At 45.4% G+C, this 23209-nt stretch overlaps 2 protein-coding genes across 16 annotated transcripts in view; one reads left to right on the top strand and one right to left on the bottom strand.

Annotated features, from left to right (window-relative positions):
- Nucleotides 1-238: 238 nt before the first annotated feature.
- On the bottom strand, nucleotides 239-2156 carry DDX28 (DEAD-box helicase 28). Its single transcript, XM_070500779.1, has one exon. The coding sequence runs from the start codon at nucleotides 2111-2113 to the stop codon at nucleotides 491-493; it is 1623 nt and encodes a 540-aa protein (XP_070356880.1). The 5' UTR covers nucleotides 2114-2156; the 3' UTR covers nucleotides 239-490.
- DUS2 (dihydrouridine synthase 2) overlaps nucleotides 2129-23209 on the top strand; it is a 33240-nt gene continuing 12159 nt past the window's right edge. For 3 of the 15 annotated variants that reach the window (XM_044761185.2, XM_070500789.1, XM_070500792.1), the window contains exons 1-10: nucleotides 2129-2262; nucleotides 2739-2869; nucleotides 4370-4444; nucleotides 5365-5492; nucleotides 10805-10947; nucleotides 13699-13744; nucleotides 16106-16197; nucleotides 17295-17338; nucleotides 18476-18536; nucleotides 21836-21883. In XM_044761185.2, coding sequence (XP_044617120.1) covers nucleotides 10822-10947; nucleotides 13699-13744; nucleotides 16106-16197; nucleotides 17295-17338; nucleotides 18476-18536; nucleotides 21836-21883 — 417 coding nt within the window. In that variant the 5' untranslated portion in view covers nucleotides 2129-2262; nucleotides 2739-2869; nucleotides 4370-4444; nucleotides 5365-5492; nucleotides 10805-10821. Of the gene's footprint in view, nucleotides 2387-2738; nucleotides 2870-4369; nucleotides 4445-5364; nucleotides 5493-10804; nucleotides 10948-13698; nucleotides 13745-14138; nucleotides 14173-16105; nucleotides 16198-17294; nucleotides 17339-18475; nucleotides 18537-21835; nucleotides 21884-23209 lie in introns of those variants that run through there. The other 12 variants (XM_014827734.3, XM_044761187.2, XM_070500786.1 and 9 more) reach the window with 10 other exon arrangements.

The following is a 23209-nucleotide window of genomic DNA, read 5'->3' on the forward strand; positions in this document are numbered from 1 at the left end:
AGTGCCCAAACCTGCCACGGGCACTGCTGGTGAAGAAAATTTCTCCCTACTGCTAGTTACTTCACCTTTCCCTTTTCCTGGAGGCTTAGTGGATATTTTGGGGGCAGGAAATAAAATCTAAATATTTATAAGTGAAACCATCAGTTGAAAGAGCCTTTGTCCTAGGTGTGGTAGTTTGGAGTGTGAATCTTCTCAATCCAATGAATTCTGCCCCAGTGGTAACTATTATTAGGGGAGATCCATAAAAACATCATTTATTGTTAGAAATCATGACATAATGCAAGCCAAAATCTACTTTATTTTTCATGAGTCATAGGAAAGATGACAGAGAGCCATGCTCAGAAGTTCACCCTCCCGTGCTGGCCAGCAGCTTACCAGGCCTTTGGGGAGATGACTGGGCAGCCCAACACATCCTGCTGACAAGTGTACTCACCCACCCAGGGCTCAGGGAAAGATCTCTGTTACGGCATCATATTTAAGCCAGCTGTAATCAGGTTTGCTGGGGCAAAGGCTCTCTCACTGAGGACCCTAGTCCTGGAAGGCTTCTCCTCCGGCGAGCTGCCAGCTCAATCTTCTGAACCAGGCTCACATCCCAGGGATGGGTCACAAAGCTAATGACTGTTCCTGGCACGTCGCTTCCCACACGGCCCACCCTCCCCGCTCTGTGGATGTAGTCTTGCAAGGTGAGGGGGAAATCATAATTGACAACCAGCTCCACGTGGGTGCTGTCCAAGCCCCGAGAAGCTATGTCTGTGCAGAGAAGTATGTCTCGGGAGCCCTTTTGGAAGCGCTGGAAGATACCTGCCCTCATTGAGGCTGGCATTTGTCCCTGCAGCCTGAGGTGTTGGATTTTGTGGTCATCTAGAATATAGCCTAGCCAGTTCACAGTGCTGGAGCTATTACAGAATACCAGAACTGTTCCTGAGGGGCCAGTCCTATTTGCTTTGTCATGCTGCTTGAGGATCTGTACCAACTCAGTCACCTTCTCTGCTCCCTTCAGCCTCATAAATGTCTGTCTGACATGAGGCATGACACAGTGGAGCTTGGAGCTGGTGATAGTGGTTAGAGAGTCTGGGCTGGCAACTTTACTCAGCAGCTGGCTTACACCTTCGGGAAATGTGGCCCCCACCAGCACTAACTGAGCTTTGGGATTGAAGGGGTCTTTTAAATCAGCTGGGCCTTCCGCTATATGGCTCTTCTCCAAGATGTAGTCCACTAGTTCCAGGAAGCTTTCATCCAGCAGTGTGTCTACCTCATCCAACACCAAGAAGGAGAGCTGCTCCAGGCTGATCAGTTGTCTTTTCAGGGCCTTCCACACAGCTCCCGGAGTGACCACTAGTACATCTGCTGGAGGTTGTTTGGACAGTTGCAGCTTGATTCTACTCATGCCATGCCCTCCCCCTAGCTCCCGCACCTGAAGGCCCAGGGAGCTGCCCAAGGGCTGGGCCACGGCACGGACCTGTTCGGCTAACTCTCGAGAAGGCACAAGGACCAGGCCTCGAGGAGCAGGGATACGCTGGGAGTCCAAGCGTGGCCGGCTCAAGAGCAGTTGAAGCAGAGGTAGTAGGTAGCTGAGGGTCTTGCCACTGCCAGTTTCTGCAGCGCAAAGGATGTGGCGGCCGCGAAGTAGTGAGGGGATGGTGCTCGACTGTACGGTTGTAGGCCGAACGACTTCGGGAGCAGCTTCCTGTAGCGCGTGCAGCACGCGAGGCTCCAGACCCAGATCGGCAAAGCCGTCCTCAGATGATAGGTTCCGTAGCGCTGGTACTTCGTGTTGCGCGCGCTCGATGGAGAAGTGGTCCTGGCGGGCGCGCCGATTCTTCCAGCCACGCGAAGCGAGCGGCGCGCGCTCCCAACGGCCCAGCGTGAGGCGCGCCGGCTGGTTCAACTCCTGCCGCCGCGCCGAGATCAGCAGCGGGCCAGGTCGCACTAGCACCAGCCGCGGGGGACTACGCCGCCCACTCTGCCGCAGTTCCTGCCGTCTCAGTAGAGCCCGCGGGATGCGCACCACCGGCAGGGGCTCGTCGGGACCGCGGACCGCCAGGTCCCGTCGAGGCGCCAGAAGCAACCGAGCTGCCAGCGACAAGAACCCCGGCGGCCGTGCCAAAGCCATATTCTCTTTGGTACAGGAGAGGCGCGCGACAGTTACGTCACGGACGCGCCAAGGCCTCGTGGACGGTGGCTGGCGCGGCTCAGTAAGGCTTGCGGATTTGGCGAACCGTGAGGAAGAAGCGAGGACCTGTAGAATTCGACAGCGGCGAGGTCTGTAGTTCCAAACAGAGGATGGCGACGTCCAGATCCGGCTAGCCTTGGGGAAGGGCGCGCGATGGAGGCAGGACCGGGGTCCGCCAGTGCTCGCCGGTGGGGCCCTGGCCTTATGAACCAGGTCCGAGCCCTGCGTTTCTCCTTTGTTGCCGTCACCGCACCTGTGACGGCTTGTCCAGTGCCAGTCTCCCCATGTAAACTCTGAGGGTGCAGTGATGTTTTCCCAGATGTGGTCCCCGCGCAAGGTCTGGATTTAATAAGGGTTTGTTGAGAGTCTGAATGAATGATCAGGCCTAGGGGCCGAGACAAGGGCCAGCTGTCTTATAACTAGACTCAAACGACCCCTTTCCTGGCTAGCTGAGAGCCCAGAGGGCAAGCTTGTGGCCTTCTCTCTGTGTATTGGGAAGTAAGATCTTCAGGCTTTATTTCAAGCGGAGTGCTCTCTTCTTCACACTTTTTTCCTTCCTTTTCAGCCAAGGTTCACTGTCCATTCCCTTGTCACCTCTCCCAACTTCTCATCCTGAGCCCACCACTTTTGCAGCCTGCTCAGCTTCGCTGGCTTCCCACTAGTGAGTAGGGTCCTTCTACCCTACCAAGTGATCAGGTATGTGGCTTGTCTGACATAGCCCTGTCAGGCAGAATATTGTACTTGAATTCAGATGTTCAGGTTGCAAAAAAAACCACCCTGCACTGTTTGTACTTCTTGAACAGATCTAGAAAATGGGTGTCAGATCTTTTCCATAGTCCCCAGTACCTGGAGTGGGAGATAAGGTAAATGTGGATTACCCACCTGGGAAATTCTTGACATCTGGAGAAAGTGTTTTAGTTTCATTAAATACCATTAAAAAGATAAATACTTAGGGCCAGCCACGTGGCTAAGTGGTAAAGTTCCATGCTCTCCGCTTCGCTGGCCCCGGGTTTGCAGGTTGGGATCCCTGTGTGGACCTGCTCCACTCATCAGCCATAATGTGGAGGCATCCCACATACAAAGTAGAGGAAGATTGGCACAGACGTTAGCTCACTGCTAATCCTCCTCAAGCCAAAAAAAAAAAAAAGAGGGTTGGCAATGGATGTTAGCTCAGGGTGAATGTTCCTTACAAAAAAAAAAAGATGAATACTTAAAAAATTTCAAATACTATTTTGATACACGAATAGACTTTCTGGACATTTAGCTCGTAAACCAGCAGAGGAGAGAGTTTTGAATAGTAATGGGTGAAGAGAGTCGTTGGATAGAGCAGTGGTTCTCAGATGAGGGTGATTTTGACCCCACCCTTCCCCACAGGACATTTGACAATGGCTGGAGACATTTTTAGTTTTCACATCTGGGGAGGTGCTACTGGCATCTAGTGGGTAGAGCCCAGGGATGCTGCTAAACATCGTACAATGCACAGGACAGCCACCGCCCCCTGCCCAAGAATTACCTGGCCCAAAATGTCAGTAGTGTGCTGCTGAGAAACCCTGGTTAGAGGATGAGGACTGAGAAGAAGCTGAGGTTACCACATGTACTCTTACTTCGGGTAGGCACATTTGCCAGACTCTTGCACTGGCCCTGCCCCGTCCCCAGAATCTGTAGCAGGCACACTGATGCCGTTGCTTGTCATGCCCTTGGGCTCAGGAATGTTGGGGGGGGTCCCTGAAAGTCATAAACACAGGAAGGAGTGATTCAAGAGGGTGAAGCTGGAGAAGGGAACTTTAGGGAGAACAAAGCGGTCCTCATTTATTTGGAGAATGGGCCAGATGGAAAAGAGATGAGGTGTGCTGTGCAGTGTACCATTCCAGAAGGCAGAACTGGGACGGATGGGTGACAGGGAGTCAGAATCTGAATTTGGTATAAAGAACTGCTATAGCAGCTAGAATTGCCCAGATCTGTTTTGAGAGTGCTGAGTTTTCTGTCATTCAAAAGTTCATACAGAGGCTGGATGACCACTGGTTGGTGATATGATAGAAGGGAATTGAGGTAAAGGATGCTCCAAGACTCTGTACTTCTATCTTACTCTTATGATTCTTTCCAAGAACTCAGGGCTCCTTCTTCTTTAGCTAAATAGCTCCTTGGACATCTGATTCGACAGGTTTCATCCATTTACATGTGCCACTATTTTTTCAGGTATAAAACGGAATTTCTTTGCACCAAGCCAGAACAAATACATTGAAGGCATTATCAGAAAAGAACAATACATAGGTATGTACTTGCATTGGGGTTTTGTTCAAATATTTGGGGCAGGGTAGCTGGTTAGTCGTTGCTTTCTAATGCTCAAGCCCTTACGATATGATTACCTCAAAATGTCATCGGCATTGGAGCCTGTTTCTGCCCATGGCCCCTAATTTCTTCTTGTCAGTTCATCAGATACTGCTTAAGGCCCCTCTCTTTTCCTCCTGCTCACAGCAGACAGTAAGCAACCTCTGGTTGTTGAGATACATGCTTTATAGTATAGTGCTTTAGAAATAAGAAAAGTTTACTTATTATGGAAAAAAGTATAAGCTTAACTTGATCGTATTTTTTCTCAGGGCTGCCACCACGGTAACTTATATTGCCTGGTTACCCTCTAAGTTTTAAAAAGAATTGTTCCTTGGATCTCAGGTGATAATGGTACATTCATTTGTTCATTTATTCACTCATTCGATAAATATTTTCTGAGCACCATGTATGTGCCAGGCAGTGGTCAAACAGTGAGCAAAACAGACAAAATTCCTGCCCTCATGGAGTTTACATCTGATTTAATTGGTTTGGGGTAAGGCCTGGACATTGGTATTTTTTTTAAAAACCTCTCCTATGGGATTCTAGCTTATGGCTAGGTTTGAGAATCAGTGGGAGTTGAAAAGCATTGCAAAAATAGAAAGTGGCTATTAGTATTCCTTCACTATTCCTCCATTTTCCCGCCTGCATCAGAACTTTTGTGCAAGTGCTGGCCATTTTCTTTTCAGCCCTTTTCACTATATTGCCTAGACCGTTCCACCCTCTTTCTAACCCAAGTCCCTACCTCCTTCCTGTCTTTCACCTTTCCGTCCATCATCGGTTGCCTGAGTGATCTTACTAAAGTACAGCCATGCCTGTGTCACCCCTTGACTCAAAAGCCATCAATGGATTCCCTTTGCCTACAGATTATCTCCTAATCACTGTCCAGAATCTGGCGCCAACTTTATCTCCTGCTGCTTTCTTACCTGAATCTCGTTCACTCAAGTGGTGGCTCCCATGCAAGTTGCATAAAAGGCTTGTAGTCCTTTACTCGGTAAGCAAGGGAGTGGGTTAGTCATTTGTCTGCTTTATAACCAAACTTGAAGTATGTCAAGACACTTTTAATGCAGTTTGTCTGTGATAGAGTTCTTCTGTGGCTGAAGCATGAACCGTCTCATGGCTTTCGTTGCTAATTAGCCTGTTAACTTCTTTTTACAAACTTATGCCAGATTGTGTGCTCTGTGATGAGGATCTGTTGATGAGCAAGACACAGTGCTTGCCCTCACCTTATGATGAGGGAGGCAGATTGACAGTTTGTTCTTGTAATTACAAGAGTATGTTCCATGCCAGGGTAGGAATGATCTCAGAGGGGGAGCCCTTACCTTGTGTTTGGAGGATGTGGATCAGGGAAGGCTTCTTGGAGGAGATGACATCTGTACTGAGGTTCTGAAAGGCTAGTGGAAATCAGCCAGATGGAGGAATAGGGATGTGGCTTCTAGGCAGGGGCAACTGTTCAGAGACTCCAGACTGATAGAGTGCGCCAGTTTGGGAAACTAGAAATACTTCAGAACAGCTGAAGCTTGGTGCAGGCTAGTTAAGAGGGCAAGAGGCAAGTGATGAAATATGAGGCTTCTATGGAAGGCAGGGACCAGACCTTGTTTGCTATCTTAAAGAGCTTGGACTTAATTCTACGGGCAATGGGGAAGGCTTCCAAGAATGGGAATATCGCATCCTGATTTGTGTTTAGAAAGACCCGTCTGGCTGCTGGAAGGAGCCTAGATTGGACGTGATGGGCCTAGAAGCAGAGGGACTAGTTTGGAGGCTGTTGCTGTGGTTCAGTTGATAGATGATGATAGTGACAGAGCTGAGAAGCTCCTTAAGGTCAAGAGCTTAGTTCTTTCCATTTCTTTACCTTTAACAGCTTACACACTACCTTGATCCTAAAAGAGCTAGTAGATGTTTGTTGATGTAACAGTAGACTTAGAGTGTGCTGAAAGTGTAAAAGTCTGATGATGAGAGCAGTTAACGTTTATCAAGGCCTTACTGTGTGCCAAGAACTGTTGTGCATCGTGGAATTTACTCTTCACAGTATCCTACCTGACATAGATTCTCTTGGAGTCTCATATTCCAGAGGGAGAAGCTAAGCCTCAACTAGGTTAATTAATCTGCTCAGGGGCAGATTTGGGATCCAGTGCAGGTCTGTTTTATTCCAGAGTTCAGAATCTTTTTTTTTTTGAGGAAGATCAGCCCTGAGCTAACTACTGCCAATCCTCCTCTTTTTGCTGAGGAAGACTGGCCCTGAGCTAACATCCATGCCCATCTTCCTCTACTTTATACGTGGGATGCCTACCACAGCATGGCTTTTGCCAAGCAGTGCCATGTCCGCACCCGGGATCTGAACCGGCGAACCTCAGGCTGCCGAGAAGCGGAATGTGCGAACTTAACCACTGCACCACCGGGCCAGCCCCAAGAGTTCAGAATCTTAACAGTGATATGCTATATCACACCTCTTTCTCTTACAAATATAATGGATCATTTTAGTTTTTTCTCATTTACACATGTTTTAAGTGGGAAATAGGATAATTCTCTAAATATGTAATCCTAATTGACTTTCATTTTAACTCTAAATTTGTGTTTTAAAGAAGTCGCTTTTAAAACAAGGTCATAGTCTTTGGGAAAATTGACATGGAAGAGATTGGTAAAGTTTTTCCATTCATTGCTTTCCCTGAATAGTGTTATATTCAATCTGAAACTCTTATAATTAATGGGATGTTGTATCCATGCAACTGAAGTTAAAGTTACTATCTGAAAAGGGAATTGGGAGTAATCCAAATGTCATAGAGGAGACCAGCCCTTAAAGGGCTGGTATAAAAGATTTCCTGAGAATGTGTGACTACAGTGGTGATCTAGGGGTGACCTGAGGGCAGGTGAGTGGTTGTGACAGTAACTGGGAAAGGGTGGGGGCTGCCTAGCTTCTCTGACAGGAACCTTCTTGGAGGCAGGCAGTGTGCCAGAAGGAGTTCCCAGACCAACCACCCTGTAAGAGGATGTCCTTTTGGCCACCACAGAGGTGAGTGTTCAGTCACAGCTTATGAAGCAGCTGCTTAAGGGCTAGGTACTAGGCTCAGTGCTAGAAACCTGGCGGTGAACTAAGCAGCCATGCTGTGTCCTCGTGGAGCGTATTGTCCTGGTGGTCTAGAGGAGGAGCTGGGGGTTAAACAAGAGACCACGAGGAAGTGTGGACACATGGCTTGTAACTGAGCTGTGGGGAAGCACAAGGTGTTGTGACAGCATGTGACCAGGGGCCTGAAGTAGATTGTCTTGTAGGGAAGTGTCTCCAAAAGGGGGACATTCAAGGTCATGAAGACCTTGGTGTAGGTGTGCATGAGTGAGTCAAGCAGAAGGTTCCAAACAGAACTGCAAGTGTACAGGTGCCAGGGCAGCAGAGAGCTTGGTGTGGGAGACTTTAAAAGAAGGCCAGGGTGGCCAGAGCAGAGACAGTGTGGGGGAGAGGCTCCAGTGATGCTGGAACAGGTCATGCAGGGCTTTGTGGGCCGTTAGAAGAGTTTGGGATTTGTCTTAACCTCAATGGGAAGCCACTGAAGGGTATAAAGAGGGAAGTGGTATTATCAGAGTTGCCTTTTTAAGATGCTATGCTGGCTGCTGTGAAGAGCATGGATAGTAGGGGGCAAGAGTAGATTTGAGGAGACCAGATAGGAGGCTGGCTTGGTGCACAGTGGTGGCCATGGAGATGGAGCAAAGCAGATGCGTTCAAGGTATATTTTGAAGGTTATTTCAACAGGAGTTAGTGATGGATTGGATGTGGGGAATGTGGGTTAAGGAGGAGTAATTGGATGAATGGAGGTGCTACTTACTGAAATGGGAAAAATTTTCTACCTACTCATTGGCCTGGTTAACGCCTCATCCTTTACACCTTGAATCAGTGATCATTTCTTAAGGGAAGCCCTCCTCAACCCCTGTCAGTCCTTTCCCTGCAGACGTAGGCTACCACAACCTCAAATAACTGCCCTTTCATAGCACTGTATGCAAATCTGTAATTTCACACATATTTCCAAGTTCCCTTGTACAACCCTCTCTTCTACTGTACCTTTTTTCCCCCACTCATCATTTTATTTCTAGTGCCAGGCAGTGCTTGGCATATCATAGGGGCTCAATAAATGTCTGTTGAATTAATAAATGAAGACAGAGGAGGAGGCTTCAGTGGGAAGATCCAGCGTTGTTTTGTACATATTTACTATAAGGTACCTTTAAGCCATCTGCGTAGGGATGTGTATTGAGCAATTGGTGTGAGGTTGAGATACCTTTGGAGATCACCAATGTATCACCAATATTTTGAGCCATTGCCAGGGAGGATGTGTGGAATTGGAAGGGAAGAGAGCCCAAGACTAAGGAGGAACCTCAACATGTGAGTAGAGGAGGTGAAACCAGCAAAGGAGACTGAAAAGCGGGGGCAGAGAGGTGGGAGAAAAACCAGGAGAGGGTAGGGTTGAGGAAGCTGAAGGAGGAGAGAGATCAAGTGAAAGGCAGGCTCAACTGTGTCACGTGCTGTTAGCAAAACGAAATTGAGGACAGGTCAGTGTCTAGTAGTTTCGGCAACTTTGAGGTAGTTGGTGACTTTAATCAGCACAGTTTTGGTAGAGTGGTGGAGGTAGAGGTGGAAGCCAGGCCAGAGGGGGCTAAGAAGTAAAAAGAAAGTGGAGACAGTGTTAGTGACTCTGAGCAGAGCGTACTTGACTAGCTTCATGACTATTTAGAGGGTACCATATTTGCTTAAAATAAATAAATTAATATTAGCAGTTATCTGTGGAACACGAGATTTTGATTTTGTTTTTTTTTACTCCTGTTGACTTTACCTTCAGAGTATTTTTAGAATATGACCACTTCTCACCACTTCCATTACCAGCTCCCTAGCCTGAGGCACCATCATCTCTCACGTTGGCTACTGAAGGACCTTCTAAGTAGTCTCCCTGCATGTACCCTGCTCTTCATGTAGCAGTCCTGTGATCATAGGGAAATGAGATCAGTCCTGCCACTCCCCTTCTTAAAATCCTTTACTGGCTCCTATTTCATGAAGAGCTAACGAAGTCCATGGAGTGTCCTATAAGGCCATACAGGATCTGACCACTGTGTCTTATCTGCTTACTTCTATTACATCATGTATCTGACTTCCGTTAGTCTCTTTTCTCCCTTCTGTGCTCCAACCACCTTGGCTTCCTTCCTTTTCTTTCTTTTTTTTTTTTTTTTGAGGAAGATTAGCCCTGAGCTAACATCTGCTGCCAGTCCTCCTCTTTTTGCTGAGGAAGACTGGCCCTGAGCTAACATCCATGCCCATCTTCCTCTACTTTATATGTGGGATGCCTACCACAGCATGGCTTGCCGAGCGGTGCCATGTTCACACCCAGGATCCGAACCAGCTAACCCTGGGCTGCCAAAGCGGAACGTGAGAACTTAACCAGTGCTCCACTGGATGGGCCCCTTGGCCTCCTTCCTGTTCCTCTAACACACTAGGCAAGCTCCTGCCCGAGGGCCTTGGCACTGGCTGTTTTTGCTGCTGTATACTCTTCCACTAGATACCGACTTGGCTAACTCAAATCTTTGCTCAAATGTTATCTTCTCATTGAAGCCTATCTTGGCTTCTGTATTTAAAATTTTAACCCATGAGGGTGGGGGAAATGGGTGAAGGAAGCCAAAAGGTACAAGCTCCCACTTATAAGATAAATACGTTTTGGAGATGTCATGTACAGCATGATGACTATAGTTGACAGTACTGTATTGTATATTTGAAAGTTGCTAAGAGTGTAGATCTTAAAAGTTCTCGTAAGAAGAAAAAAATATAATTATGTAAGATGATAGATAACTAACTTATTGTGGTAATCATCTTGCAATATATATATCTCTCAAATTATTATGTTGTACACCCTAAACTAATACAATATGTCAATTACATCTTGATAAAACTGGAAAAAAATTTTAATTCATCCCCAGTGTTTTCAATCTCCTTTCTCCCTATTTCTTTTTACTCTATGGCACTACCAATTTTCCAACATACTATATAATTTATTTATTTGTTATGCTTATTGTTTTTTGCCTGTGTTCCCCCACTAGAATGAAATTATTGCCTGAGCAGGAATTTTTGTCTGTTTTGTTCTCTAGTGTGTCTCAAAAGAGTGGAAAAGTGACTGGCACTTAAATATTTGTTGGATGAGTGAATGAGCTTGCGTTATTTTTGTCATCAGAGAAAAGAAAAATAAAGTGCTTTGTGTTGGAAGGAAGAAGGAAAGCCTACCCTGGGTAACAGAGATTTTCTTCATTTGAATTTCTGCCTCCTGTTTTCCCTTTCTTTAGGCTGTAGCAGAGGAGGAATGATTGTGAACAGCCTTTCGCTGTGCTACCACAACAAACTCATCTTAGCCCCTATGGTTCGGGTAGGGACTCTCCCAATGCGGCTGCTGGCCCTGGACTATGGAGCAGACATTGTGTACTGTGAGGTAAGGGGATCCTTATTTTCCAAAGGGCTTTTCCTCAAGTGCAGCCTCCCCATCTGTAGGTGGGGATGGTCAGGAGTTGGAGGGGCAGAATTGGTACTTCACAGGTGCTCACTGAAAGCATCAGGAGACAAATGTGCATGATACTTACAAGTTCTGAGATCCTTGCTGAGGTCCAGGAGCCTGGGTACTGTGGAGGCATTGTGGGGTACCTGGGCCAGGTGGATAGATGAGCATGGTGTCAGGTCACTGCCCTGGGCCCTATAGGAGTTAATACACATTCAATACCTGAATGAACGAACTCAAGGTTAGAAAGAGGAGGAAGAGATCCAGATTCAGGCCAGGGAAGCTGGATGTGGTTGGTTTTGGGAGCCACAGGATTTTCTGGTGGCAGTAGCTAGTAGACCAGCTACTTGCTGGCTGCTCTGGAGAATATCTGGGCTTCAGGCTCAGGTTTAGAAATCACGTCTAGGAAAAATAGGATTACAGGAGTAACTGATATTGGATAGTGAGGGAGTGTGAGCATTAGTTCTTAATTGGGCATGTATCAGAATTATCTGGGGAGCTCCCTAAAACCCCAAATCCTGATATGTCCCCCAGGTGGGTGTGAGAAGTTTAAGAAGCTACCCAAGTGCTTCTGATATTTCCATCTTTAAAAGCCACTGGTGATGGGGTGGGGACTGTGGCTATAAAAAGGCAACACAAGGAATCCTTGTAGTGGTGAGACTATTCTTTGTCTTACCTGTATCAATGTGAGTATCCTGGTTGTGGTATTGTACTTTAGTTTTGTAAGATATTACTTTTGGAGGAAATTAGGCGAAGAGTACATTGGATCTCACATTCTTGTAAATGCATATGGACCTCCAATTATCTCAAAATAAAAAACTTAATTAAAAAGGGAGCCACTGGTATAGAGAGAAGAGAGGGCCTAAGAGGGGATTTTGGAAGAATATACCCTTACATACTGGGGGTATTTGTGTGTTGGGGTTGAGGGACAGTAGTTAATGACAGAAAAGTAAGAGTGAGAGAGATAGGCACATTAAGAAGAGAGTAGTGTCAGGGAAGGCAAAAGTCAGGTTTGTTAGCTATCTACTATCTCAGATGATGCAGAGAAATCTGATTGCAAAAAGACCAAGAAAGTATTTGATTTGAAAACTAGGTGGTTGGAGGACAGTTGTGGCACAAAGACCTGAACACTTGTAGGGTTAATGGATTGAGGAGTGAGCCTCAAATGAGGAAGTAGAAATAGGGCTGCTGACTTCCCTCAGGAATTCCAGAGGTGAAGGGAGGAAGAGTATAGGCGAGGAGCTGGAGGTGAAGGAAGCTGGTTGAAGGGAGTTGTTTTTAGGCAGCTTGCATGTGTGTAGCATAACAGGAAGGACTCAGCAGGGAGGGGAGGTCTGAAGATTTGGAGGAATGAGGGGGATGGCTAGGGCCAGGTCTTAGAGAGGACAGGATTCTTGATGAGGTGGTGGTACCTGCCTTCTTCTGAGACAGGGCAAGGAGGAGAGGGGAAGATGATGAAAGGGAGGGAAACTGAGGGGTTTTGCCTGAGAGACTCAATTTACAAGATGTAGGAAGCCAGTCTTCTGTTGGAAATGAGGGTAGAGGAGTGGAATGGGGACCTGAGGAAAGTAGGTGAAGACATTTTAGTCCTGTTACTGTGGGGAATGAACGCTGGGAAGTTTGCCTGGCAGCCAGGTGTGCACAGTGATGTTGGTTTGCAGCTTTAAGGGAAGGAGAGCTGAGAATCCTGGCAGGAGGATACTCAAGGGTATTGGCATGCCAGTATCTACAGCAGGGCAGGGGCAGAGGCATGTAGGGTGCTGGCAAGGTGAAATGGGCGGGAGGGATTATGTGTTGTCCAAAGGTGGGAATCCGAAAGGGAGGTTCCAGAGTTCAGGATCACAGAAGCCCAACACCTGACTCTTGAGTGAGTGTGAGGATGAGTACCAGGGGTGAGAGTTTCTTCCTGTGTTCTTCTGGAGCCCCAGAATCCCTGGGCATGAGCTTCTGGGCAATGCAACAGGTGCCTGGCTCTTCTGATTTGTGTTCTATGTCTGTTGAAGTGATAAAGCAGAACAGTTTTGTCTCCCACTGAAAGGTAGAGAATCTTAATCTTTCAGGAGACATAGGCTTTCCCTTTGTTTTTATGATCCTGGTTTTGAAGAAACCCTCTTTTCCTTTCTTTCCCTAGTCTGTTTGAATATTTCCAGAGCTGAGGAGCTCACCCCTTTTGTTTCCACACAGTGTGACCCATGTTGGATAGGGGTTTTAGACTTTTCTCTCCTGTGTTGATCTTAAATCTTCTTCGCTGTGCTTGTATTAACTGGGCCCACTTTTGTCCTTGGACATTTCCTGCAAACCCTTCACTGCCTGTCATTTGTGTGGGATGAGCTGGGTGGTGCTTTGAGGGGATGGACTGGAGCTGAGACTAGTAGATGAGGAAAGTGTCCAAGTATCCACATTTTGCACTATTGTCTTCTCTGTGGCTTCCTGAGTGGCTTGCTCTTTCTAGACCCCAAACATCTCCAAGGTTCCTGGGAAGAGCAGTTGATTGAGGGTAGTTCACTCAGGCCCCTGCTTGCCATGCTTGCATGGGGAGGACAGCACTACATGTCCCGAAAGCCATTATGTGTTTTTGGTAGTAGGGTGACAGGCCAGTGTCCCCATTAGGGGTGTGATGAAAGTCCTCCCCCCACACCCAGGGCCTACGAGTCCAGGACTGATGAGTGTCCTCTGATTCCTCCACAGGAGCTGATTGACCTCAAGATGCTTCAGTGCAAGAGAGTTGTCAATGGTGAGTGCAGCTGTGGTTCCAAGATTGTGCATGTGCCTAGTCATGCCCAAGCTCTACCACCACCCTTGGCTGGTTGCTCCTTGCCTGGCCGTGTAACTTTGTGGATCATGTGCTCTCTTGATAATAGTCACTGCTTTTCAGAGACTGTGACAAAGAGCCAGATGTGAAACAGGCTAAGAATGCCTTCCACGTGCAGGCTTCCTGGTGTAGAAATTGCCAGATTTCATAGTACAGGAAGGACCTTAGAAGTCTTGGAGTCAGGATGGCTTCAGCATTAGTCCTGGCTCTGCCACTCCCTAGCTATGTGACCTTGGGCAAATCACATGACCTCTCCTACCTCAGTTTCTTTAGCTATAAAATGAAAATCACAATCCCTACTTTACTTCAATCATAGGGTTGGAGTGAGGATCAAATACGATAAGGTGCATGTAAGTACTTTGCAGATGGGAGTGGTTGTGCTGAATTGTGGTTTTGCTTATACTTTATTGATGAGGCTGATTCTGCTTTGATTAGAATTGTGGTATTTGAGGTTTTTGAAATATATACACATTTTTGAAATCTCAATATAAGTTTGCTAGAAAGTATGACTCAACTTTGTCCTTGTTTTAGATTTATATTTTCTTCTTTGTTATGAAAAATTCAGTTTTACAGACCTATATAACCTAGAAAATGAAAGTCCTCCATAATCCCATACGTGAAGAGGTAATCACAAAGAGGAATGGTGTGTATTTTTTACACATTTAGTAAAGTGTGTGTATAAAAATATAAAGTGTTTATATATTTCCTTTCCTGGCCCCTTGGGATCAAGCTACACATTTTGCCACTTACTTTTCTACTAGGACATTTTCCCATGTCACTACTTACAGATGGCTATGTCAGAATTGATTTTGCCAGTGCTTTAATGGAGGTTTCAGTATTTTGCTGTTAGAAATAAAGCTGTAGTATAAATATTTAAGTTTTTGTGGTTCTTCTCTCAGACTTCTTACTACCAGTCGTGAGCTATCTCTGTTGTTGGCAATCACTTTGATTACCTCTCCTAACATGCCACTGCCTTTATCCTACCTTTTTAATCTTCTAATCTGTCTGGTGCTGGGATGATAATAACAGCTTCCATTTATGGAAGTGCTTTACTTACATTAAAGATCTCATTTATTTCTCAAAATAAATGCATGACGTAGGCATATTCTCCCATCTTCCACGTTGGATCTCTTTCCATTTGATAGTTATCTTTGAACGCTAATAATGGTAGTACCTATTGTAGAGCTTCATTATGAAGCGCATATGAGATTCTTGTTTGCAGTAGTTATGTTCTGTGAAGTTGTTGTGAACACCATTGCTCCTAGGGGAAATACAGGGTTAGGTTCCTGGAAGCCTCTGGTCACAACATTTTCATTAACAGATCAATACATAACTTTGTTTTATGTGTGTTTCTGTTTAAAGACACGTAATTTAATACATTCTTTTGATTCATTAACATTGAACACACAGCCAAGAGCACTATCATTTTATGTCTGAACAAATCTTGTCCAACACATATCGTTTCTCCATAAGGCATATCACAGCTTTGTTATGCTTGGCGACACTAGATAGCACTTCAGCACTCTGCTTGGGGCCATTTTAAACAGTGAGAGCAGCAAGAAAAAGCACAAAAATATGGCATTAAATATGCCACCATAAGGACACTGGTTTACAGTATGAGAGCTGAAACCAGAAGGCAGAGCATTGCCTTTTTTGACCTCAGCTGGGAGTATGTGTGTCAAGTAACTGAAATTTTTTGCAATTCTGTGCATATCTGTAAATGACCACAAAAACGCCATGAGTATGTATTGATTTTGGGGTTACAAATAAATTTTAGCAAGCAGGCAAATTTGCAGATACACAACTGTAGGTAATGAGGGTTGACTGTAATGTAGTAAATCTCTTCTCATGGTACCTGGCACATGATAAGTCGTTAAGAAACAGCAACTTTGCTGAACTTTAGAGTGACATCTTCTGGGAAAATTTGGGCAAAATCTGAAACACAGACAAGATTCCTTGTATGTATATTTTTTCCCTAACATTTAAAAAATTTGGAAATGTAAACATCACACAGAGAAAGTGCATAAAACATAAGCATGCAGTTTAACAAATAGCTGCAAAGTGAACAACCACGTAACTAATCATCACCAGGTTAGGAAACGGACCATCATGAGCACCTCAGAAGCCTCCCACGTGCACACTGATTTCTTTTAAGAGTGGTCTACTTCTAGAGTTCCTGTTTTCCCTTCAAGGTAATACTTTTGCTGTGTTTTCTTGCAGCAGTTAGGCTAGGTTGAACTTGCTTCTTCATTGGGTGGCCCCATGTGTTTTGTTTTCTTGCAGAAGTGCTCAGCACAGTGGACTTTGTTGCCCCTGATGACCGAGTAGTCTTCCGCACCTGTGAAAGAGAACAGAGCAGGGTTATCTTTCAAATGGTATGAGATCCCAGGGCTGAATGCCCTCCCAAGGCTCACCCATTCCCTAGATTTCCAATCTCATGCCTTGTGCCAGGCCAGTGTCAAATGGCCTGGGCTCCATGGCATAGTGGTGGCTTCCTGAAGACTCTGCTTTAATATTTTCCAAAGATCTGCTCATGAGTGATTACACTGTTGGAGACAGCTTATGGAAATCAAACTATAGCAATCCTATTACATGCCTCCAGGCTCAAATTTAATTTCTTTAATTATAGGAATTGTCTATTTGGCGTGACATGTGTGTATATATATATATATATATTTTTTTTTTTTTAAGACACCCCTGATTTTTTTTTTAAAGATTTTATTTTTTTCCCTTTTTCTCCCCAAAGCCCCCCAGTACATAGTTGTATATTCTTCGTTGTGGGTCCTTCTAGTTGTGGCATGTGGGATGCTGCCTCAGCGTGGTTTGATGAGCACTGCCATGTCTGCACCCAGGATTCGAACCAACAAGACACTGGGCTGCCTGCAGTGGAGCTCGTGAACTTAACGACTCGGCCACGGGGCCAGCTCCAATGACTTATATATTTTTAATCCCTAGCATTGGTTATTCAGATCATGGTCTTTATTTTTATGTAGTCTGTATATGTTTCCCATAGGAAGAAATGAGGTTTCCTCAAAAATAGTTAAGATTTCTGTTAGGGTTGTAATGACTCTGTAGCTCTCTTCTCTCACTTTGGGCATTTCTTGGTGCTTTTTCAGAAATAGTTTCTGAATGATAAGGTTTTTAAAAAATTGATAACAATGGATAGACATATAATAGAGCAAATGTACCAAAATATTAATTGTAGAATGTAAATGGTGGGTATATGAACGTTCACTATAAAACTTTTTCAGCTTTTTTGTATGTTTGAAAGTAATCTCAGCGTTGATGACATTTTCTAGGCCCACCAGGTCCACTTTTTGCCTCCAACAGTGAGCTAGTCCAGTGGGCTGGCTGTTTAAGAGAACACCAGCCAGACTCCACTTGCTGACGTGTGGGCATAGCATGCATAGGTGTGTTTGTGCGTGTGTACCTGTGTCAGGGCAGTGGTTGATGCAGCCTCTTGTATTCCCAGGGGACGTCAGACGCAGAGCGAGCCCTTGCTGTGGCCAGGCTTGTGTAAGTTCTTCACTCTTGGGACTGCCTTTGCCTCTTCTGTGGGCTCTGAGGCCTGGTGACATTGGAGGTGACCACCCTTCTGCCTCCTAGTTCACTACCTTCTCTTTCCAGGTTAAGAGTGTCTGGTTTCCTTCTCTATTTATGGCGTTTGAGGGCTGGCCTGGGACTCATGTGCACACTGTGCCCAGATCCCAGATAACCTCTGTATGGGAGCCTGTTTTTAGTGTTTATTTATGAGGTTCCCTTTCCAGGGACTCTCCTGACTATGAACATGAGGTTGTAAATCTCAAGAATTGTAGGTAAGACTTTCCGCTTCCTAAATTAACAAAAGCAGGAGAGTACTGTGGTTAAGGAGATGGACTTTGGATTAGACAGACCTAGGTTAGAATTCGGGCTTTGCTGGTTGTTAACTATGTGACCCTGGGTAAGTTACTTAACCTCTCTGAGAACTTAGTTTCCTCATCTATAAAATGAGACCAATAGTACTACCTCCTTCTGGCATTATAGGAAAGGGTAAACGAAATAATCCTTGTAAATATCTTGCAGTATGTGGCACATAGTGCTTAGTAAGTGTTAGCTGTTGTTATTAATTACAATAGGAGTGAGAAGGAACTCAGGGAGTAGTTGCTGCTGATCACAGACTGTTAACTGTGTATATTGCAGAAGGTGAGGTAGAGGTCCTTTCTATATCTGAGAATTGTTTGGAGTAAGCCAACTGGCAGCCCAGCAAACAAAGGCAGTCCTGTAACTTCCATCAGAACCAGTGCTCTGGGAAAGGGCTTTTATGCTCATGTCACTTTTCTGTATTGACAAATGGCTTTCACTACCTCAGTCAGGACCTCAACTCCGGGATGGAGTTCAGTGTGGCTGTCACTTGCTATTTGAGTTACGCACTACAACTCCAAACCAGCAAAGTCCTGTACAACTAGCCCTTTATTGTGTTCTTCCTCTTGAGCTCTGCTCAAGGGAGGCAGTGGCACATTTTAGAGACAGGATTTTTCAGTTTCTGTCACTGAGGGTTGGTGTGTTTCCAGGGCCAGGGACATGGTCAGAGGTTCATGAGCACAGACCCATGTCCTGGTACGTTCTACCCTCAAGTTGAATATTTATTACCTTTTCTCCTTCATGTTTCTCCAGAGAAAATGATGTGGCTGGTATTGACGTCAATATGGGCTGTCCAAAAGAGTATTCCACCAAGGTAAACTGATTTTTCATACTCTTCACAAATATAGGGTGCAGATTAAAGGAGACCAGTGAGACATGGCAACTAAGTATAGTGTGTGACTCTTGACTAGATCCTGTACTAGTTGGGGAAAATGCTCAGAAGGATACTATTAGATCAGCTGGAAAAATTGGAATACAGACCATGGTAGAGTAGCTAAGAATACTATATCAGTGTAAATTTATGAAGTTGGTAACTCTTCTGTGGTTGTGTAAGAATATTCCTATTCTTAGAAAATACTGAAGAACGCATCTTTTAAGTGGCTTGTTAGAACCCCCTTTATAAGAAGTTCCTTAAATACTTCACTATATGTGTTACAGAGAGGGTATTACTTAATTTCACTGAAAAAAAATACACACTGAAATATTTAGGGGTCAAGGGCTATGATATATGTAAATGGTTCAGGAAAAACTTTATATGCACACACATATACATATATATGTGTACATAGACACGTAAATAAATATACACATGCACACACACAAAGCACTTGTGCCCAAGTAATAAAACAAATGATGTAAATGTTAAAAGAAAAAATAATGCGAACAGGGCTTTGTCTTTTCATGAATAAAATCAAGACATACATTAAAAAAAAAATAGTATGTAATACGTGTGTCTCCATTGTCATATCAGAAGAGATCAGACCAGAGTGCTGTGGTAGCTCAGAGACAGCAGTGGAAAGGCCTCCCTTAAACTTGGGATCCTATAGGGAAGTGTGGTCCTTGAGGAGGAGGTTTGGGACCCTGCAGGCAGAGCAAGTGGCACAAGCAAGAGCTTTGGAGGCCAACATGAAGTAGAGGCAGAGAGCCTTGATTTGACGAGAGGGTTGGGAAGTGGGAGACGACGAGGAAGCAGAAGAACACAGGATTAAATCTTGGTTGGGACCAGATTAGCTGGACTTGGACTTTAGATATTTCTGACCTTTTTTGAACAGAGAAGATGTGTAGTCAGAAACTTAATTTCCTTCCCCAGGGGAAACCAGTGTTACTAGTTTCTTGTATGTCTTTGCAAATATATTCTATGAAGAGAAATACTTAGAAATACCCATCTGGAAGCTATGTGTCTGGTAGATCCAAGTGGAAAGAGGCTAGAGATGGGGACACAGATATAGGAGGTGACTGTCCTGGGTCCACAGGAGAGACCAGGGCTCGAGAGAGGAGAAGCCAAACTGGAGCAGAATTTGACTGGATTTGGCTGGCAAGTGATTAGACTGGGTATGGGGAGGTGGGGTGAGTGGTGGCAGTAGAGGGAGGAAAGACTGGCAATCAGGAGGATGGTTGGTCTTCAGCGTCATCAGGACTGCTAGAGGAAAAGCATGTTTGGAGCAGATGACAAGTACAGCTTGTGGTTGACTGAGTGTGAGGCACCAGAGGGCCTCCTCAAGGGCTGCCCCTGGGAACTTATTGCAGGGTGTGCTATCAGGGTCTTCAGTGTAGATATAGCACATGCCCCCTTGGGCCCACTGCCCAGAGTCAGCCTGTCTGGTCTCAGGAGTTAGGCGGCCTGGGGACGTTTGCTTTAGGCTGGGAGACTGAAGACTGCCGGAGGGAAAGGCCCTTGACATGCTTGAAAACCAGGGGGACTTGTACACAGCTGCTTCAAGAAATTATGGAGGTGTGAAACTTGTCTATGAGGAGTTGAAAACTTTGGACTCTGTTTTGCAGTCTTCTAGTTAGTCCTTTGTTCTCCTGAGTTATGTAAGGAGCAGAGTTGAAATTATTGGAATAATCTCCCTGAGATCATGGAGTGGAAAAAGCAAGGAGCAGAATTGTATGGGGGATGGGGAACGAATATTTATATATATTTACTTTTCTCTTCATAGAAGGTATTTGGAAAGACACAAGAAACTACTAACACTGGTTTCCCTTGGAGAAGGAAACTAAGTTTTTGTTTGGTTTTGCATAGGGAATAAATTCCCATTGCAGAGGTGCTACTCAAAATAATTAACAACTGGTATAGCACTGGCACCGACCAGTCAGAACAGATACCTATCGGTATGCCATACCACCTCAACACCTGGTCTCTTACTGTTCAAAAATTGAAGCCATAGGAAAAGTATAAATTGACAAGTTTTCCATTCCTCAGGGAGGGAGAGTTCTTACTTTTTACACTTTTGAACCTTAAAATTTTGGTGTGTTACATATTCAGAAAAGCAAATAAGTTAACTAGAAAGGAAGGAAGGAAAGGAGGAAATATCAATGGAGAAAGCCATTGTTGTGGAAGGGGCGGGCAGATTTTAGATCCTGTGATTCTTCAAGGAAGGCTGGATTGTGTGTGAGGTGAAGCACAGACGGAGCCAGGGTGAGTAGCTCCTCCGCCCTTCCCCTCGTCCTCTGAAATGCAGGCTCGGGCTGGCCAAGTCTTTGGTGGTTCATTGTTCTCCCTGATTCTAATCTGTCATCCTTAAACGTGAAATTAAACTGTAATAACTGAATTTAAACCTTCTGAGCATTCTAGTGAGCATTCATTAGTATGCAGTCTATATACTGACAGCATATATTTATTGGATTTGTTTTTCTCTCCTTCACCTCACTCTTAATAGGTTCAGATTTTTAAAACGACCTCCCCTGCCCACCGATTATTGAAGTAATTTATATCATTGTCCAGAACTTGGATAATATAGAAAAGTACAAAAAAGTCACCAGTAATCCCACCATCAAGAGACAAGCACTGTTGTTAATGTTGAAATTTAAGTGGCTTCACAGGTTGTTGGTTTCCACTAGCTGGGGCTTTTGTTAGAGTTTGACATTGGTCTGGGTACTCAAGACTGGGCCATTGTTGCTGGCAGGGGAGGAGGGCCTAGACAAAGATTTGCGGGTTATATGCCTCTGAGTGGCTTTGCTAGCGGTGGTGGTACCAAAGCAAGTGATAGTAAGATAGGAAGAAGGTGCATTTGATCTCATCTCAAAGGAAGAATGATTCATTGTTTTTTTACGGGCTTGGCAGATGGTGGGGTTTAGTTTATTAAGACACTGAGACCTTGGGTAGGGAATGAGGAGTCCTCAAAAATGATTTTTGTAGAACCCACTTTTAGATAGATCTGTGGGTTTTGCTATGGGGATCAGAGTGATGACTTTTAGAATTCATCAAATTCTGATCCCTGATAACACGGGCGTGGATGCTGCTGCTTTCCTACTTGCTTAGGGCAAGTGCTGATTTGGTCCCTTGGCAGTGAGTGCTGGGGTGGTGCCAGGTTGCCACACCATGTTGCCATACCGTAGGGCGGCGCCACCCTCATCCAGCTGTAAGGAGACTCTCTGTATGCTTTTCCTTAGGGAGGAATGGGAGCTGCTCTGCTGTCAGACCCTGACAAGATTGAGAAGGTAAGTCCTATATGAGTGAAAACAGAGGTCCTTAAACGTGCCTGTGGACTAGAGGAATGCTCCCTGCTGCCCAAGGCAGATTTAGTGAATCAGTCACTCCACTTGGGGTCTGGAAAATTTTTAAAAGGCTTCCCAGTGATTCTGACGTGCAACCAGGTGTGGGAACCCCCGAGCCAGCCTACAGCAGCCTTAGAGTTCCTTAAAAGCCAGGGCTAGGGACATGAGAGCCAGGGGGGTTGCAGACTCATTTAGAGCCTCCTCTGTATTGCCTCTCTCCATTCTGAGAAGATCATGAGTGCATATGCCAGGCTACCTGCTGGTTGTGGACAGGCTGAGTGGCTGTGGGGTGGGTGGGGTGAGAGGGGTAACTGGTTACTAATTTCCTTCCTGGTCCTGACCATGTACATGAAATGAACAGAAATACTGAAGAAAGTGCTTAGTGCTACTTGGGTAAAATATACCAAAAGGAAGTTCTGCTAAACAGAGAATTGGATCAAACCAGCTGACGTTGCCTAAATCACCAAACACCAGAGGATTCTGTCAGCACTTGCAAAGGAACCCTACAGAGACAGTACTGTCAGCCTCAGGGATGGGACTAGAGTGAGGATTTTTTATTGCGTATCTTGATGGATCTGGCCGTCTCCCCCTTAAAGGGTAGGTGCTCCTTTAAGGCCTGCCAGAGTGACCCTAGGACCTCAGACCCATTCTGCCTCCTGGGGCAGCACCTGGGGGTTGTACCTTCCTGCCAGTCCCTGGCAGTTGTGCCAAGGCCAGCAGGTTCTGTCTTGCCCATGATCTGTCTATCTGCCTGTCATCCTAGCTTCTTGGTCTGATGTCTTCTGGAAGGGCCTGCTTCAGCCTGTCTCTGAAAGGTCTCTTCTACTGCTTCTTGCAACCTGGTTCTCTGCTGCCCCCACCTGTCTAGAACCAAGACCGGCAGCAGCTGTCTGGGTGTCCCCTCTGTTCTGCTCCACAGCGATCCAGTTCTTCAAGGTGATCTCTTGGGATCACCTTCCCTCCAGCTTGCTTGACCTGAAATTTTTGATGAGGGAAGAAGATAGCAGTGCCACAGACATTCAGTATCATCTGTACATCTCTTGATCTCTGATTCTGATCTGGTCTTGCTACCTCCTTGACGCTTTCCTGTATGACTTCGTGATCTTTCTTTGAAGTCCTTTGCAGTTACTATGCAAATAAACTTTTTCATATGTTGAATATGTTTTCTTTTCCTTTACAAGTTTCACTCCTGTATATCTGACTCCCCTAAAGAGACGGGTACCTGAAGACAGGGCCCAGGACCTGTGAAGCCTTCCTGCTCCCTCACTT

Source organism: Equus asinus, chromosome 28 (genome assembly GCF_041296235.1).
Source record: "Equus asinus isolate D_3611 breed Donkey chromosome 28, EquAss-T2T_v2, whole genome shotgun sequence".
In the NCBI taxonomy this organism is placed as follows: domain Eukaryota; kingdom Metazoa; phylum Chordata; class Mammalia; order Perissodactyla; family Equidae; genus Equus; species Equus asinus.